The following is a 19,180-nucleotide window of genomic DNA, read 5'->3' as shown; positions in this document are numbered from 1 at the left end:
GCCGGGTGAGATAGGCATGACCTGGGACACCAAGTTGAGTGGGTAGGGCCTGGGAGTGATGGATGGACTCACTTCCTGGGGCCTCGACTCTGACCTCCACTCACTCGTTCACTCACTCACTTCTGCACCCTTTCATTTCCTCCTGCATACGCTAGACCCGTGGTGCAGTCAGGCTTTACTGAGCCCCTTCCTCTGTGCATCACCTGGCCACGGGGTCACAGCAGGGACCATGACCACATACCTCCATGTTCTAATCCAGTGGCTGGCTGAGCAGAGTTTCCTGGCCATGGAGGGACAAAACGCAGCTGGAAGGCGCTGTTCCCTGTCCTAGCTGTCTAAGCTTGCTCTAAAGCTTGTCTCTTCTACTGCGAGACAACGTAAGTCATCTGGCCCAGGGGACATTTCCAATAACCGCTAGTATCACAATGACTAAGAAAGGAGAGGGACATGCAACTAGCCATCCCCAGGCGAGTGTTTTACTAAAGTTCTGTAGCACTACCAGACCCTGTCCGGCTTGCTGGGACGTGGTTAAGGGCAAGTTTCACAAGAGGGAGTTGGGCTTCAAGTTGAAGGGACGAGTAGATGATCACCAAGCAGATGGAAAGGGAGGACATCCCAGGCAGAGGAGCCCTCGTCGACAAAGACACAGAGGTGGGGACTCAAGGTTATCCAGGGAGTCCAGGGTGGTTAGAGTATGGGCTAGGGGCGTGTAGGGGTGGGGATCTGCCTGGGAGACAGCGTGGACCAGGATGTGAAGCCTCCAGCATTTCACCAAGGAGACAACCCAGTTCTGAAGGCTGCAGGGAGCCATAGGCTAGGGTGGGGAGGACACCAGGGGTTCTCAGGGTTGGCACCTACGCACAGTTTGGGCTGAATGCTGTTCTGTGGGTCCTAGAATATTAGCAGCATCCGGGTCTCTACCTACCACCCTGCCCCCTGCAATCGTGACAATCCCAAATGTTCCCCGGACATGGACAGATGTTCCTTGCAGGGCAAAGGGTGAAAATCGCCCCTTGATTTCAGAACTACTGCATCAGGGGGGAAATGACATGACTGCCTTGTGCTTCCAAGAGCTGGCCCTGACCACACCACAGAGAACAGAGTAGAGGGACAGAGCCTGGGGGCCAGAGGACCAGCTGGGAGGCCACCGGAGCATCACAAGTGAGAAATGGCCAAGGCCAAAGCAGGGGCCGGTCTGTGGGGCAGGAGGAAAGGGCCAGGTGATCCAGACCGAGGCGGGTGTTACGGGAACTCCCTGTGCTGTCGCTGAGTTCCACCAGATCCTCCGATGGCAGGTACAATATGGTGGGTGCCCAGATCAAAGCCCATCTTGAAGAGAGAGCTCCCGCCCACCCATGGAGCTGGGCTGAGTGACTGAATGTCACACGGTTCAGCCAGAATCTACCACTGCCCAACCCCAGCCCAAGAAGAAGGGGTTTGGGGAAGGGTGTGGCCATTGTGCTGAGCACCCCATGCTGCCTCTTGGGGAAGGGGATGCTTCCCTTTATCTTGGGCAAAAGCAGGGGCAGGGCGGCTACAAGGACCACTCTGAGACCTCGGTATCCAAGGAGTTTAGGGCCCACAGGCCTGATAGGAGGTTATTGTCCGCTTTGTGTGCTGAGTGCCCAGCACCCTGGGGCAGGCACGCTGGAGGTGCTCCATAGAGGTGTGTGACATGGGAGCCTGAGGGTAGATGGGCCCGAGGTGGCCAACCCGGGGCAAGATGGAATACCTGAGCTGTGAGTCGGGCTGCTACAGGTGAAGGGCAAAGGGCAACCACGGTCTCCAGGGAAGAAGCCAGCTTTAGGGCGTCTCTAACCCAAGGGGCTTCAAACTCTGGCCGAGCAGCCCTCATCAGGAGAAGCCTGGAGGACCACCATTCATGTTGGAGGCAAGGGGATGCAGACAGTTGTGGCCCGCAGGAGGCTCGGGCAGTTCCAGTGAGGGGAGCTGTGGTCAGAGGGATTACCAAGAAAGCCTTCAAAATGCCTCAGAGAGTGAGCCACAAACTGCTTCCAAAAGGCACCTGGGTGGTTCAGTCATTAAACCTCTGCCTTTGGCTCAGGTCATGATCCCAGGTTCCTGCGATCAATCCCCACATCATGCTCCCTGCTCAGCGGGAAGCCTGCTTCTCCCTCTCCCACTACCTCTGCTTGTGTTCCCTCTCTCGTCGTGTCTCTCTCTGTCAAATAAATAAATAAAATCTTAAAAAAAAAAAAAAAGCTCCAATGTGAGCGGGGTGACACCTTTAGTTGCCACAGAACAGAGGGCTGGGGGAGTTTTGGGGGAGCTTCTCCCCGACCATACCTGGCAGAATCAGGAGAGAAGTTGCCAGCTCCTCCCCCTCTGAGGCAGGTTCAAAGCCTGGGTTCAGCTGGAGAAGGGGCGAAGCTGCCCCCTGGCCAGAGACTGGAGCTCTGATGAGTTCCCAGGACAGGACTGAGGGTCATTTCTTGCCTGAGACACCTGGAAAAGCTCCAGGACCTGCCCAGGATTTCATGCAGAGGCTAGGGCTAGGCAGACTCCCATGGCAAGTTTAAGGTGGAGTGTGGCTTCTTCTTTGGATCAGTGCCAGCTGGCTGCCATGCCCCTGTTCTGCTCTCCAGCAGTGGGCTCACCCCACAAACTACATTTCCCAAATTCCTTTGTCAAATGTTTCCCACCTTAGGTTCAGCCAATGGGAGGCACTGGTGGGAGATTAATGGGAGGGACAGGAGGGAGAAGACAGGACTTGACATTTCCCTTCTCTGTGCTTCTTGTGTGTCCAGCAGAGGCTCTGCCTTCTCCATGGTTCCAGATTCCACCGATACCCTCGCTCTTGGCTGAGAACCTCGGAATCCAGCCCCAGAGGTGGTGGCGGCTTCTCGCAATTGCTAATCTCTGGGTGGTCTTCCCTTCCCCTAATTGTTCTTTTATTTTATTTATTTTTTTAAAGATTATTTATTTATTTATTTGACAGAGGAAGATCACAAGAGAGAGGGGGGGAAGCAGGCTCCCCACTGAGCAGAGAGCCCGATGCGGGGCTCGATCCCAGGACCCTGGGATCGTGACCCGAGCCGAAGGCAGAGGCTTAACCCACTGAGCCACCCAGGCGCCCCCTAATTGTTCTTTTAATCCCTCTAACATCTTTGTAACTAATTCCTCTCTATTAAATAGCCTTTATAATATATATTTTTGTTACCTTTACATTTTTCTTTTTAAATTTAGAGTTGGAGAGAGTGCACGTGGGGTTGGGGAGGTTGGAGAAGGGCAGAGGGAGAGGGGATCTCAAGCAGGCTCCACACCGAGCTCAGAGCCCAACACGGGGCTTGACGTGGGGCTCGAACTCATGACCCTGAGATCATGACCTGAGCTGGAGTCAAGAGTCGGCGCTTAACCAACTTGAGCCACCCAGACGCCCCCAAATACCCTTTAGAGAATCACTCCGCAGAGGGTTTGCTTTCCTCTCGACTTGGCTGTTACCTGCCCCTTGGTCCAGCTGATGGAGGTAGGCTCCCGAGGGGCTCCCAAGAGGATCCCTACATTTGGGCGTGAAGGTGCCGTTCACTGGGATGGGGAGCCATCGGAGGGGATGAGTCCGTGGGACCCACTGGGTATGAGGTGTGTAGATCATCCACAGAGAACCATTTGCCCCTGCTTCCACCAGGTGACACCGCACTCCCAGTCTACATCTCTGTCTTACGGATCAGGGAGTCCTCAGCATTCCCAGGTGAGGCTCGTAATGGCCATAAAGAAGAAATCTCGTTGCTAGCTTTAGAGACTGACTCTATGCGGAGCTCGGTTTGTGGGCTGTGCTAGCCACAACCTCAGCATGGCCTATCACTCAGAAATGTTTGGGAACCAGGTAATTTCCCAGACTCCTGGTTAGGAGGTGGGATTTTCCACCCCACAAGTCACTTCTCAGTTTTTCATTCAGCGCCTAGAAGCTCCATCCCGGCTGTCTCCATCATGGCGTTTGTGGCCCAGAGGCGAGGTCCCTGAACCTCTTGGGCAGCCTGCTGTTAGGGAATAGGGGAACAGAATAGTCTTCTACTGCCCTGCCCACCTCACTCCTCAGAAATGCCCTATGTGCTGCAGGCGAGGACTTCCAGGGCTGGGGGAAGACCCTGTGGCCCCACAGGGCTGGCCTTGGCAGTAGAGTTCCCACTCAAAGAGAGAAAGTAAAGATGGCAGCTAGAGTAGGGGCTCAGTCATGAGGTGAGCCCCAGGGACGCCAACCAGCCCTCATGGCCCTTGGCCTGGGCCAGCCCCGCTCTGAGCCCCCTCCATTCCCGGATGGCTTTCTGCCCCAGGCTCTGTTTACTTCTCTGCCACCTGGACCAGGGACTTAAGAAAGAAGGCAGGGCAGCGTCTGACTCACTCTCAGAGGGGCTTGAAGAATGTTTAACGATAGAGGGGGACTGGCTGTTCCATCCGGTGGAGTGCGGGACTCTTGTTCTCAGGATTGTAAGTTGGAGCCCACACTGCGCAAGGAGCCTACTTAAAAAAAAATGTTTAAGGATAAATGAGCCGATGAATGATAGTAACAGCAGCTAATACAATATACAGTTTATTAAGTCACAGATATATTTTGCAAGCATACACACATATGTCATATATACTGTATGTAGTAGATAGCTTTTAATTTTCAGAAAATGTAACCCTATGAGGTTAATGGAGAGACTCACTCAGGTGGCTCTAGTCTAAATGACTGAATTATGTAAACACCGTGGCCCCCCCAGAGCTAGTGTCACCTCAGTGAGATGTTTTTCCAAGTTAGTGCCTCACCCGCACAGGAGTGGGGAGCCCGCGGGAGGTGGGAGGGGTTGGGGATGGGGACGCACGCCGGGTTTGAGAGGCAGCAACAAGCCTGCTGGAAGGGGGACTCGCAAGGGAGGGGTCCGAGGAGGCTGAGGGTGCCCGAGGCTGGGAGTGGCTGGCGCTGGCGGGACAGATCCGCAGATGGGTCGGTCGGTGGAGCGGGGCTTCGGGCTGGGCCCCGCGGTGGGAGGAGGAGAGCCCGGCTGGGGGTGAGGGGCCGCACGCGGCCGACGGGGCGTGGGAGGAGGCGTGGCTGAGAGGCCCCGCCCCGCCCCGCCCATCGCAGGCCCCGCCCCGCCCCGCCCCGCCACCTGCCTCCCTCCAGCCGCCGGCGCCCGGGGTTTCGGTTTCCGTCCCAGGCGCGGGAGGCTGCGGAGCGCGGAGAGGAGGCGCGAGGGCGCGACCGTCCAGGACAGCCGGACTCGCCCGCGCTCGGCCGCCGCCGCCCGCACCATGGCCCCCGCCGCCGTCTGGGCCGCGCTGGCCGTCGGACTGCAGCTCTGGGGCGCGGGGCACGCTGTGCCTGTCCAGGTGGGTGACTCGCGCGGCCCTTACGGCCCCCGGCTGGCGCGCACACCCCAGTCCCGGGGCGCCCTCGCGGCGCTCCCGCCGGGGCGCCGGGGCGCCGTGCCGGGGCTCGGGGCCACCCGGGCGCCGCCCTCCGCCGGCCAGATGGACGCCGCCAGCGCGCCTGGACCCCTGCTGGGCGTCCTCTCCCTCCGGTCCCCGAGGCCGGTGTGGCACACGTGCACTCGGGCCACCCGAACTTTGGCACCCGCGGCGCAGCCTGGCGCCTCCGCCCGCGCAGGCCCGGGTGTTTGGGGGCTGGCAGGCCGGCCGGCCCTGAGCTGATCCCCGCTACAGCCTGGACCCCAGCTCGGACACCCCTGCCTGCCTCCCGCGGCGGGGGGAGGGGGTTCCGTACTGGGGCGCTGTCCCCACTGCGGACGCGGGCACCCTCTTCAGACTTCCTCCTCCTCTGGGCTATGGTTTTCCTCTTTCTTAGAAATACCAGGGTTGCGCGCCTGAGAGAACAGGGCCAGGTGTGCAGTAAGCGCCTAATAAGAGCACGAGAGGACCGCCGGCTGTTTCCTGAGCTCTTTGCACAGACCCCCTCCCCAGGACCGACCTGGGGTGTCCGGCGACCATTTCAGAGCCAGTTCTTTGTGGGCTCTGGGTGATGGGGAGGAGACAGTGTCTTCACCTTTTCCTGGGCTGAGCTCTGGGTGCACAGGAGGTGAGGGGGGACTTCTGGGCTGGTTATTAAAGTCAGACGGGGTCCTTTAGGGACTCCAGGAACATGAAGAAAACAGAGGCCCCAGAGAGGAAGGTCAGTACCTGCGTCCAGTAGCAAGGTAGAGTCTGCAATGGGATGGCTCATCCTTTGCCTTCTTTGGCTATCTCCATAGTCTGGTAAGATAGAGTAACCCCATTTCACAGAGGAGGCAAACAGAGGCTCAGAGAACTTGTATTTCATGGAAGGGCATGGGGGCATGGGGGCACTCTTCCTTTAAAGGGGGACATTTCTCCCTCCACATGATCCCTCCTCATGATCTTACCCTGATGGACGTGCAGTGTGCCGACTCAGGTGACTTTCTTGCCTGGGACGAGGGTGGCAGGTGGCATTGGCTCATGTGGTAACGTGAAGTGATTCACTGGCTGCGGCTAGCGGCTACTTTCGAGTCCAGTTCTTGAGGGTAGGGGCCGGAGGCTGTCAGAACAGAATTGACTCAGCAGCAGTGGGTGCCCATATGTGCCCTGGGGGTCTGCCCCAGAGGTTGTCCTGAAAACAGAGGAGGGTCAGGAGAGAGTCCCGGATCTGAGAGCCCGAGCGCAGGATCAAGTCATAGACTCAGGCCTCAAGGGGTGTTGTCCTGCGCTGGTGAACCTGGGGTCACGGGAGCCCCTCGGGAAGGGCTTCTCTTTGGGGCACCAGGCCCGAGTCCTGGAGTAGTGTGAGGGGTCCTCCATGTCTCTCACTTCCCAGCCCTCCTGACCAACAGGTTCCCTCCCCCCGGCACTATCTCCATAGCCTCTGGGGCTGGTCTCCTGGCCCCTGCCGCCTCTCCCACTGGTCTTTCTTGGTGGTCTCACTTCTCTCTCCCTGCCTGAGAAGCCTCCTATGGCCCCCATTGGCAGAGGCAGCACTTCCTCGCAGTATCCCAGGTTGGAGTGAGCCAAGGGTCTGGATTCTTTCTGCATCCGTACCCCACAGCCAGTGAGATGTGGTCCCTGAGCTGTCTGTCCCCTTTTCATGGTACTCCCTTTGCCCTCTCCTTCAGGGCCTTTCCCACATGCCTCCCCCCTCCAGGAAAGCCTTTCCTCATTCTCCCAGTTGGCCTGGATCTTTGGCTCTTTGTTCCTCCCAAGGACAGACTCTGTTCTGCTTTTTTTTTTAAAGATTTATTTATTTATTTATTTGACAGAGAGAGATCACAAGTAGACAGAGAGGCAGGCAGAGAGAGAGAGGAGGAAGCAGGCTCCCTGCTGAGCAGAGAGCCCGATGCGGGACTCGATCCCAGGACCCTGAGATCATGACCTGAGCCGAAGGCAGCGGCTTAACCCACTGAGCCACCCAGGCGCCCTCTGTTCTGCTTTTTAATCTAGTTGTGTCTTATCTACCTCCACCGATGGGAATTTTCTGGAGTGCGGGGCCTGTGGGGTCCTCTTCCTTATTAGGACCGCAGGAGCTCCTTTTTCGGAACGGAGTGCCAGGCACTGTCTGAGGCCTCCCGTACAGAACCTCACTAAGAGCTTCCTCACAGCAACTCCTGAAAGGGCCTGGTGGCTGTTTGCATTTGGAGATGTGGACGCTGAGCCCCAGAGAGGCGGTGACATTTCCTAGGATTGCGGAGCTGGAGGTGGGTCAGGGCTGTGGCGATTTGCATGCAGGTCTGCCTGATTGCAGAGCTGCTGCTGTACCCTCCCCGTGTCTGGATGCCCCCCCTGCACCCGTCAGGTCCCGCGCCCTCATTGTGGACTCAGGAATGTGGGCTGTGACTCAGTGGCGTTGCTGAAGGAGCCCCCAGTAGACCCGACCTGGCTGCGGGGGTGGCTGACTCACTGCCATTAGGCTTTTGGCTCCTTTAAAAGCCACATTTGCTGGCCGGCGTGGAATGCATCGGCCCTCCGTCCAGTCTTTCACTCATTCATTCGGCAAATAAAGGGCAGGAGAGCGGGCACTGTGAGTGAGCCCTTGGTGCCCTCTGATGGCGGTGGGCAGGGTCCCCAGCTGTCTGTCTGGCTGCTCGTGGGCGGGGATGGGGTTGGGCCCACCTCCCAGTGCAAGTCTTGAGGCTGAGGGCTCACCGCTTGCCTCTTCATTACCCTGGGGGCCTGGGGCCAGCTTGAGTTGAAGAGAGAGGTTGGGGCTCCCAGGCTGGCCTGGGGATGGTGGCCTCTGGTGTGGAGATGGGTGAGCAGTGTGCCTGCGGTCCCAGGATGTTCCTTTGGCCCCTGCCTGACATCCCAGAGGGGGACCTGGGTGCTGAGTGAGAGCATGGCCTGGGGCGGGGGGGCTCCATCAGAGGGCAGTGGGCAAGCCGGCCAGGCACTCCCAACGCGTGCCCTTCATTCATTGCCCCACACCTACTCCAAGGCCCCACTAGTGCTGGGCTCTGGGAACATCCAGATGCCCGTGACTCGGTGCCAGCCCTCCAACAGCCGCATCACCAATGGTCACGGACCTGGGCTCTGCCCCTACCTGCCCTCGTGACCTCGTGACCTGGGCCAAGTTGGGGAGCCTCCATTTTCCTGTCTGTGGGCATTGAGAGTATTTCCGGCCTTGCTCTCCTTACAGAGCCGAGTGGGTATGAAAGACATTGCAGCATGGATGGCTGAGAACCTGCCTGGCATTTTTTGTCAGGTGGTGACCCTCACTGCCATCCTGGAGCCTGAGCCAGGGGCTCCTGGAGTGCCATTCCTCCCCAGGGCTGGGAGATATTTTATGGTCCTGACCATCTAGTGCTTCCTGGAGGAATAGCCAGGAAGGTTGTGTGTTGGGTGGGGAATTTTGATGCCAACCATGGTACATGTATGTTTGTGTGTTTGTGTGTATGTGTGTGTTACATTGAACACCAGTTCTCAGTTTTACGCCACGCTGGCTGCTTCTGTGGTCCTTGAGCATGCCACACACCAATAACTACCGCAGGGCCTTTGCACTTGCCTTGCCCTTCATCCTGGAAGTTTCTCCTTTTGAGATCCCTAGTCTCATTCACTCTACTTCTTTCTGCTCAGATGAATTCTTCTCAGCCCTTCTCTGACCACCCTGCCTAAAAAAGTTCTCCCTTGCCTGACCTGCTTTGTTTTCTTATATAACACCCATCAACCTGTTCTGTTTCTTTCGCTCTCCTTGTGCCTTCCTCCTGGAATGTGAGCTCAGTAAGGGCAGGCACCTGCTCGCTGCTGGAGACTCGCAGCCTAGAAGAGGGTTTCTAGTGCTCCTGACATTGGGCCACGTAGTTGTCGTGAGGCCGTCCCATGTCTTGTAGGGTGTTAAGTAGCATCCCTGGCCTGTACCCCCTTGATGCCGGTAGTAACCCCCTTTCCGTTGTGTGACAATTAAAAACCTCACCAGGTATTGCTAAATGGCCCTTGGGGAAGATATTGCCCTGGCTTAGAACAGGGCCTGGCATGTAGTAGGTGCTAAAAAAATATTGAATAAATGAGCAACAACATTCCTTTGACCTTTATTATGGCCCTGTTTTATGAATAAGACAGAAGAGTGAAAAGCCAGGGGTGGCAGGGCTGGGGTCCAGTGTGTCATCCTCTGGCTGGGATGTTTCTCTGGGCTCCTGTTCATGTTGTGCTTGGGTCCTCTGAGCCTAGGGGTGCTCTCCCTAAAGTGCTCCCTCCACTCCTGTACTTCCCCACCCGAGCCTGTGATGGGGCCACCCACTGGCAATGACTCAGGGCCCCGGTAGGCATGTGACCTGCCCAGAAGCAGGCAGGGAGGGAAGCTGGGGGTTAGGGAGGAGAGGGGGTGCCACCAGGGGAACGGGAACAGAGTAGAGATGTTGCCTCTCCCAGTTCCGGATGCACTGACGGGCCAGGGGGAAGCAGTATTGATGACCTAGGGGAAGGGCCCAGGCCTCAGAACCAGGCAGACCTCAGCTCAGATCCTTACTCTGCTGTTTACAGGCCGTGTCATTCTGTCTCTAGGAGTCTCTGTCTTCCCCTCTGTAAATCGGGGAACAACCCCCACCTCCGTAGCTGGCGGTCAGGGCTGAAAGTGATCCACGGGCCACAGGGCTCCCGAGTGGCTCCCGAGCATCTTTGGTTGTGCGGGGCCTGACCTGACTCTGGGTAGAGGGGCGGTGCTCTGGCTGCGGCAGGGACCACCATGGAGTGTCTGAGCCGTGGGGCCCCAGGGTGTGGGGGATAGACCTCCAGCTGCCCAGAGCTTCTGCCCAGTGTCCCTGAGCGCAGCTCAGTCTGCCTGTCTTTTCCTGGCTGTCTTTCCTACCCCAGTGCTCCTTGCTGGGCCTCTCACAGCACTTGTCCAACTGCCTGGCCTTGACCGTAGCATGTGGCCATGCCCGGGGCGGGGGGTGGGTCAGGGAATCTCAACCCTACTCTGTCCATGAGTTACAGGTGCTCTGTGTCCCTTGAGGGTGAGCTAGGGTCACATTTGGTGCAGTACAGAGGTATCTAATGGTCTGGCTGTGAAGGGGATGTCCTGGCCATGAAGGGGTTGTCCTGGCCTCAGCTTTCCTGTCTGCAAGATGGGCCTTTCAGGCTATCTCTAAGACCTCTTCCATTTCTAACCTCTGTGATCTGGAAGGGAGGATCCCCCGAGGCCATGCCGTCCGTTCTCCAGCCCCCAAGGGACTGCTGAGACAGCAAGGCCCTGAGGAGGGAGCGCTGGCCTGGGTGTCCGGAGAGCAGAGCTCCCCGGCTTGCTGTGTGACCTCGCTCGGGTTACTTAGGTTCTCTGGGGCTCAGCATCCCCATCCATCAAACCTCGCACCCCTGATCCCAACGGGGTCTTTGGAATGCTGGGGAGGCGCCAGCTTTGCACAGGGTTGCCAAAGGCTGCAGACCGAGGCGGGAGGGGTTCCAGAAGTTTTCCCAGGAAGGAGAGCCCAGCACTCCCCACTGTTCATATCTTGGCTTCCCAGACCGTCTTCCTGCTGACCTCAATCCCGCTTGCTGTGCCTGGAATCTTTCCTCGGCTCAGGCCCGGCGGGCGTCAAGAATTCTGGGCTGCCCGTCAGCTCGGAACCTTCAGGCAGAACAGGATTCGCGGGTTTCCTGCCTCCCTGCCCCTTGGTAAAGTTCAGCAGCCAGCTCTGTTGGGGCCCCAGACTGTGGGTGAGGCAGTGCTGTGGGCATCCACTGCGGCGCCTGCTGTCTGCGAACCCACAGGTTCAAGGAAGCCTGGGTGGGGACGGACGGTTTCCTCAAAGAACCCCTTTGTCCCCTGACGTGGGCATAGGCCCTCCCCGCTGGTTCTGAGTCCTGCCAGCCCCTTCACAGCCCAGGGCTGTGGGCACCTGTCCCCCTCTGCTGGGCTGTCGACTGCGGGGCCAGGACGCCGAACCTCACCCCTGTGGGGCCTGCGGTCATTTTCCACCATGGCGTGTTGTGAGGTCACGGGATGGGGGCAGTGACGTCACTGTGGTTTGGGGTTCTCGGGTTGCGCACCCAGTCGGAGGAAGTGTCTGTTTACCGACTGGGGTTCCGAAGAGCAGGTTTCCTTCTGCTCCAAATGTGAGCAGTGCTGGGGGAGCGGGGCTGGGGGGCAGCTGCGCAAGAGGCCCCAGGCTGCCGCCGTGGTCTTGCCTTCATACTGCGTGACACCGTCCTGCCCCTCTGAGCCTCTGCGTCATCTTTGCAGAGGGGGAAGGCCATGTCTCTGGTGTCCTCTGGGCAGGTTTATGATCACTAGACGGTTGGTTCGCTTTCTAGAACAGGAAGGCCCATCGGCCCGCTCTTACACAACGCGTGAGGCATGTGGGCACGGAGGGAGCCTGCGGGACCTACCTCCCAGGCCCCGGGGGGCCGCCGCCCTCCCCACTTTGGTAGCAGACGCCGGGTGGGCACGCGTGGGCGAGATGGGCAGCGTGGAGTGTGCACTGACTTCAGGGGGCACAGGCTGGGTCTATCTTTGGAGCACCGGGACCTCAAGGGGCCAGAGACAGCGTAGAAATCCCCAGGGGCTTTTGTTTGTTTGTTGCTGTCCAGACAGTGGCCTACCCTCTGTTTCACTCTGAGCTTGGCCTTGAGTGGGTACGGCGGTCGTGGCCACGGACCTAGGGAACTGAGTGGGCCTGGCCGGGGGTGGGGGGAGCGGAGTGGGGAGGGATTTGGGGACAGGCAGGCTGTGTGCTGGTATCTTCTGGGGTGTCCATGGGAGGCCCTGTCAAACACCCATCAGGACAGATGCCAGAGGCTGCAGAGGGACTGGAGCGTGAGGCTGGGAGCTGGGGGTCTGGTCCTGCCTCGGCCTCCTGCTCTGGAAGGCTTGGCCAGGTTCCTTCTCACTGAGCCTCAGCTGCCCAGGCTGGGAATTGAGAACAGCAAGGACCTCGCACACCCCTGCCTCTGTGTCTTTTGGCCCCAAGTGTTAGGCTGGGGGAGGTGGTGCAGGGGTGGGCGTGGCGTGCAGGTCTGGCCCCCATGTGGCCCCCACTCAGAAGGCCCCGGTCTGGACTTGACAGTGACTCTCCTGGGAGGGGCTCCCAGCACTTTACTTTAGTTCACAGGATCTGCCCCCTCCTTCCCCCCACCCCGCATCCTGGGCCCCCAGCTGTCCTTCCTCCTGCTGACCCATCAGGGCCTTCTGTCTGCCACTCGCAGAGACTCCGGGTGGGGCTTATTCCTGGCAAGCTTGTTACCTGCTGCTTCTCCTCCTGCCCCTTCCTGTCCGGCGTTCCCGGGCGTCCGGAGCCCCCTCCCTCCCCTCACAGCACGACTCCCTCCCTGTCCTCCCAGCCATTGCCCCCCTGCACCCCAGATGGCTTCACCGTCTTCAAGGCCTGGCCCTTTGGTCACTGCCCTCATCTTTTCTCGTCACTTTCCTGGCTCCGCCCACACATCCTGTCCTCTTCCGGGTCCTCCTTCTGTGGTGACCCCACAGGGATGCCTCTAAAAGCTGAGCCCCAAGGGTGGGCAGGATGGGGATGAGTGGGCACCGGATGGGGGATGGTGTGGAGGGAGGCATGGAGGGGACAGTAGCTGGACTAGTGCTGCGGGAGCGAAAGCCTCATGAGGAGAAGGGATGGCCCATGAGGCTGTCAGCTGTTTGGGCCCCTTAATGCGAGTAGTAAAAAATGTAAAGTGGGAGCACCTGTGATTTGGGAAATGTTTACTAAACACCTTACATGTCTCTCTTTTTTTAAGATTTTATTCATTTATTTGAAAGAGCATGAGGCAGAGGGAGCGGCAAGCAGAGGGAGACGCGGGCTCCCTGCTTGGGGAGCCTGATGTGGGGCTTGATCCCAAGACCTTGAGATCATGACCTGAGCCAAAGGCAGATGCTTCACCGACTGAGCCACCTGGGCGCCCAGCACTTTACTTGTCTTATTTCACTCACTCCTCACAGTAGCCCCCCGAAGTGTACACTGTCTGAAAAGATTGACATTTATTGACCTCATTTCTTAAACGAAAATACTCTCATGCTAATAAGGGGCAAGTCTGAATTCAAAGCCGGGCAGCTTCACTCCAGAGTTCCTATTTTGGCACCGTGCTCACCTCCTATCAGGGGTTGAGGCAATGGGGAGCTACTGATAGTTTTAGAGCAAGGGAGTGACTAGAGCAGAGAGTGTAGTCAGAAGATCACTCTGGCCTTGGTGGGCAGGCCGGGTGAGGTGGAGACTGTATAATAGTTGAAGCCAGAGTCCCACCAGAATAGGAAGCAAGGATTGAAGGCTTCAGGTAGGGAAAGGAGCCTTTGGACTAGACCCAAGACCTAGTGTGGGACAGAGATACTCAGGAGGGAGAGGAGTTGTCTCTCTCCATTCCATCCTGAAACACAAGGCATGTCTGCCTTCAGCCCTGACCCAGCCAGAGCCCGGCGATTCTGGTCATGGTCAGTCTCATGCATTCCTGGAGCTGTCACTGGGAGCCACAGGGTGACCCTGGCCTTGGTCGCCTGGGCTCCTGCTGGGGTGCTCTGAGACTGGGCAGGCTGGCCCACTCATCCCAGGTGTGGTGTGAGATGCGATATGCCCCCAGCTGGCAGCGGGGCAGGACTTCTGGGGGGGGTCCTCACTCTGTTGCCAGGGTCCTGGGGGACCCTGAGCTCCTCTCTGAGTTTCCCTTTTCCCCCTCGGCAAGGTGGGGAAAAAAGTGTCTCTGCCGCTTCCCACTGGGGCTGGGGGAGTGCAGTGAACCAAGGGCTGGGGCTGACATCCGGGGGTGGGGGGCGTGCTTCACGGAGCCAGGCAAGGGTCTCCTGCCTGCCCTGAGCCCTGAGTCCTCACAGCCCCATGGGGAGAGGGACCACCACTACCCCCATTTTATAGGCGAGGCAGCTGAGGCACAGAGGTTCAGTCCTGTGCCCAGGCTCGCAGCTCACTGGAGGCAGAGCCAAGATTCCACCCCAGGTGGTCGGGCTCCAGAGGAAACCACCACCCGGATGTAACGGTGGTCGCCGTGGCTCTGAGGGACCTTATCTGAAAGTTGGTCTCCCCCGACTAGGGACACACCTCTCCCTCTCTCTCTGTGAGCCATTTCCTGCCACGTTCTCATGCTGACTCCAACTCATTTCAACTAACTGGAAACGAAGACTTTTGCTTCTGTTAAACAGTTCAGCATCTATTAGGCACCTACTGTGTCCTATGCCCTGGGCCTGGAGCAATGAGTAATAAAAACCCAGCAAGTAACACTTGGCTCTTACTGCCGTTGAATCATAACGGCCCTATGTGGTGGAGACTGTGTTTGTCCCCATTTTGTAGACAACAGATCCGAGGCTGCAGAATGGCAGAGCTGGGACTAAAACCCGGGTGTCTGGCTTGCAGCTCCTACTACTGTGCGTAGAGAGGGGCTTGGAGCCTGTCTTGGAGGGGGAGACACTGCAGAATGGACAATGAACCAAACAATGGTCTAGACAGGCACTATAGAGATCTTCCCAGCTTATGCCTGGGGCCTTCAGGAGGGACCTCCAGCCCCATCTGGGAGTTTGGGGAAGGTTTCCCTCGGTTGACAGTGGAGAGGACTCTTTTTTTTTTTTTTTTTTTTATTTATTTGACAGAGAGAGAGCGATCACAAATAGGCACAGAGACTGGGGCGCCTGGGTGGCTCAGTGGGTTAAAGCCTCTGCCTTCAGCTCGGGTCATGATCCCAGGGTCCTGGGATCGAGCCCCACGTCGGGCTCTCTGCTCAGCGGGGAGCCTGCTTCTTCCTCTCTCTCTGCCTGCCTCTCCGCCTACTTGTGATATCTCTCTCTCTGTCAAATAAATAAATAAAATTTAAAAAAAAAAACAAAAAACAAAAAAACAAATAGGCACAGAGGCAGGCAGAGGGGGGGGGGAGCAGGCTCCCCGCTGAGCAGAGAGCCTGATGCGGGGCTTGATCTCAGGACCCTGAGACCATGAGATCATGACCTGAGCCGAAGGCAGAGGCCCAACCCACTGAGCCACCCAGGCGCTCCTGGAGAGGACTCTTGAAAGAAGTGGGGAGTTAGCCAGGGGTGTGGGGAAGGGGGTGGGGGGGTCCGGATGTTTGGGCGAGGAAACGGCAGGAGTGAAGGGAAGGCATGGGAAGAGCGGGGAAGAACCAGATGCCGCCCTGTCTGGGAGGCCATGGCGGGGATGCCCAGGTCCCAAGCTGGGGGCATTGAGCTTGGGCCCAGGGCAATGGAGCCGATGGTTTTCAATGGGCCGGCTTGGCTATAGGAAGGTGGCGTGGGGTCCATCTGACAGGCCTGGGGACCCAGAGGGAGTGAGCTGTAGCTGGCAGGGGAGGCAGGAGCCAGGTATGTGGACGGGGGCGGGGGGGTGGGGGAGGCATGCCGTGGTGTGTGTGGGGCTGCGGGGATGGGAAGGGGCGTCCTCTGCTGCGGGGTGCTTGGGGGTGGGGACCACACCCTGCTAGATTCGAGCCCTGGTGCTCCGCACAAAGCCTGGTCCCCTAGCCGGATACCAGCCCAGGCTTCCTGTCTGCCCCGGGCTCACTTCGGAAGCGACATCACAGGCAGGAGACATAGAGTGGGAAGTGTCACCCCGGGCCGCCGCCTGTGATGTGGTCCCTCTCTCCATGACGGCAGACAGCAGACGAGCCTCTGCTGCCCCAGCAATGCTGCAGGCTTGGCCTGGCCTCATGTGGCTGTCCCTCCCCACCACCCCCCACAGTCCCTGGGTCTCCCGCAAACCCCCCACTATGGAGCCGTAGACAGCTCTGCCACCCCCACCTCCCACAGTATCACAGGGCCCCAGGGGGCTGCCATGCAAATGATGGGGTTTCTCTATTGCTTGAAGATGGTTTCCACCCGTGGAGGGGTCCCTCTGCGCTGCTGCAGCCTCTGCACCTGGGACCCCAAAGACCCTTCTGGGAGAGTCACTGTATCTTCCCTCCTTGCTCGCTGAGTGTTCTCAGAGGGGTCACTGTCCCTCTCGGGGCCCCTCTTCTATAAGATGGAGGAGTGAGACAAGGCCACGGGGTATAAAACTGTCCAAGGCCACGGGGAAGCAGACGTGGCTGTGACGAGCTTCTGTCTCTTTAGGGATAGCTTCATCCCTAAAATGGGGTAATAGTGACCTCCTTGTGCTGGTGCAGGAACAAAGGAGAGAATGTGTGCAGAGCGCGGTGCTGTGTGTAGACAGTAGGCATCTCTCCTGGGTCTGCACGGTCTCCCTGTCTTTCCAGCTCTGTGCAAAGGGTAGGTGTGAGAAGCACGTGCCACTCCCCACAGCCCGAAGCCTCTCCCTGGGTCCCCTGCCCATCTTCTCCCCTTCTGGCCCTCTCCCCACACGCAGGAGTGCTCCCAGGGGGGCCGGGGCTGTGACCCCTTCCCAACAATACAGGCATCTAAGCTGGCAGGGGGAGGGTCTCCAGAAAATTCCAAAGCCTCCAAGTCCTCAAAGATGTTGTGCTCACGGTGGCGGGAAGAGCAGGAGGCTCGGTGCAGAGTGCTCTGGGAGGACCCTGCCTGGTGGCAGCCGCTTCTCCTTCCCTGGGCCTGCCCTGCTTTGCCTTCCTCTCTCTCACTGTCTATTTATAAATAGGAGGAGGGACGGAGGGCCGCCACCTTGGGGCACATACAGGGCTAGGGCTGTGCTCCAGGAGCAGGAAAGACAGGAAGTAGCTGGGGCAGGGTTGCCCAATTCCCCCGGAGTGCGCTGACTCAGACTCCAGAGTCAGGCTCTCGAGGCCGCCCCGCCTCTGCCGGCCTATGGTCCCGGTGCGGTGTCCACCTTGAACTCCCTGCGGCTCCTCCAGGAGGGAGTGAGTGGGGAGGGAGGAGGTCAGGAGGGGAGGGGGACACGGGCAGGAAGAGGAACTTCTGACTCCTCAGGTTGACTCTCTGGCTATAGCTTTGGCCCCAGCAGGCCTCCGAGGCTCACTTGCTTTCGGGAACCCACCGCCATATTACTGTCCCTTGTCCTGGACACAGTGTCCCTGGGTTTTGGCCACTCACCCAGGCTCTTCATCTTGGGGTCTCGTCACCCCTGCAGGTGTTCCCCTGGAGCGAAGCCCCTTTGAGACCACCTGAGGCAACTACCCCAGGAAGCTCGCCTCTGGCCTGTGGGATACCCCCCCACCCCCACCCCAACGAGGCCTCCACCCCACTGTCATGGCAGCCAGTCTTCTGCGGTCTCCTGACTGGAGCTCCTCGAGGAGTAGGCCTGGGGTTAGCCCATGGGCGGCCCTGTAACTCCAGTGGTCACAGGTCAGTCTCCCCACACTTGACCTCAAGGTGGGAGGGAACCACCTCCTTCCCAAGGCCCACATGAGCCATCCTACTTCTCATGGGCCCCCGGCAACTTGCTGCCCACCTTGTCCTCGCCTTGTCCATGTTTAGCTGAAGCCAAGCAGAAGGGCCCGGTTCGAACATTCCGTCTGACAGGGGTCTACAGCTCACAGCCTTTGCAGACCCTGAGAGCACCGCCGGGGGGGTTCCCCTGGGAGCTGGGCAGCAGGTGATGGACCCATGTTCAGACCATGCCTTTGTTCCTACAACAGCCCCTGGAGGAAGCAGGGCAAGGCCATGTGTCACCATTTTACAGGTGACAGTGTTGAGGCTCAGAGGCGGTAAGTGACACCCACAAGTCACCCAGGACCAGCACGTGCACCCAGATGCTCTAGCTCTCCTCCCGTGATGCCAGGTTCTGTGTCTCGGGTTCCTCTCCTCCCCGAGGCCTCCTGCACAGGCTGCCCTCACCCTGGGGGAGGGAGTGAGGGGCGGAGGTGGGGGCCTGCCAGCCCCTCGCAGCACCCACTTTTAGCCTGGCCTCCCACCCCCGCACCCCCTCCCGGCTCATTCAGTCTTTCCGCCTCGCACGTGGGCAGGCCACCCACTCACCCGCCCAGCCCTCTGAGGTCTGCCGAGGGGCCTGAGCTTTCTGACACCCGTCATTAAGAAGCCAGAGCTGGAAAGGGCTCAGAGCGCCGAGGAGGCCCACAGCGCCATTTTCCAGACCAGGAAACTGAGGCACAGAGAAGCCAGTTACTGCCCTCCGAAGGCGGGGTGCCTGAGTAGGACAGGGAGGACTTGGAGTCCAGACTCCTGGGAGCAGGGGGAGGAGATGAAGACAACAGTTTCATGCCAGAGAGGAAACAGGGCTGGAGACAGGAGACCGTCTGAGGCAGAGTTTCCATCTGTGACTTCAGAGTACGAAGGGCGCTGACCTCACAGAGCTGGGACGAGGTTGCAGAGAGGCGGCTGGGCGTGCAATCAGCTCTGCACGATGCTTGGCTCGGAGTGAGCTTTGGAGGAGGCGCTGCCCCCGTGTCTGTGTCCTGCGCCCGCACCCTGGCTAGCTGCCTGGCCCCCTCCTGGCTTCCTCCTGGCCGGGCCTGTGACACACCACACCCGTCCTCCCCGTGCCTTCTGGCCCAGGCGAGGTGGAGACTGGGATAGGGTCACTGCAGTAATGCAGCTCCTGGAACGAGGGCGTTTCCTACGTCTGTGGAATGAACGAACGTTTCCCCTTTTGTCCCTGACTTTCTCCACCATTCAGTGGGAGGTCCCTGTGGTGTCTGAGTCCCCTGCGGGCCCCCAGCGGCTACACTTCCTTCCTGCCCCCACTTCTCGGCCCCGGCCTCCTTTTCCTGGGCTCCCATGTATCCTTCCAGCGCTTGGCAAAGCTGAGGCTAAGGACGGATCCTCTCGGGAGCCCCGTGACGCAGGCAGTTCTAGGAGGAGCCAGGTGTCAGGTGGCCGCTGCCCCTGCCTGCTGCAGAGGTTCCTGTTGGGGGGGGTTCCCCTTGGAAATCA

General features: G+C 58.9%; 1 protein-coding gene across 4 annotated transcripts in view; it reads left to right on the top strand.

Annotated features, from left to right (window-relative positions):
* The first annotated feature begins 5,158 nt into the window (after window positions 1-5,158).
* Window positions 5,159-19,180, top strand: part of TNFRSF1B (TNF receptor superfamily member 1B) — a 33,946-nt gene continuing 19,924 nt past the window's right edge. For all 4 annotated transcript variants that reach the window (XM_047726544.1, XM_047726543.1, XM_047726542.1 and 1 more), the window contains exon 1: window positions 5,159-5,331. In XM_047726544.1, the coding sequence (XP_047582500.1) occupies window positions 5,254-5,331 (78 nt within the window). In that variant the 5' untranslated portion in view covers window positions 5,159-5,253. The remainder of the gene's footprint in view (window positions 5,332-19,180) is intronic.

Source organism: Lutra lutra, chromosome 4 (assembly GCF_902655055.1).
Source record: "Lutra lutra chromosome 4, mLutLut1.2, whole genome shotgun sequence".
Lineage (NCBI taxonomy): Eukaryota > Metazoa > Chordata > Mammalia > Carnivora > Mustelidae > Lutra > Lutra lutra.
This window is presented reverse-complemented; position numbering and strand designations above follow the sequence as displayed.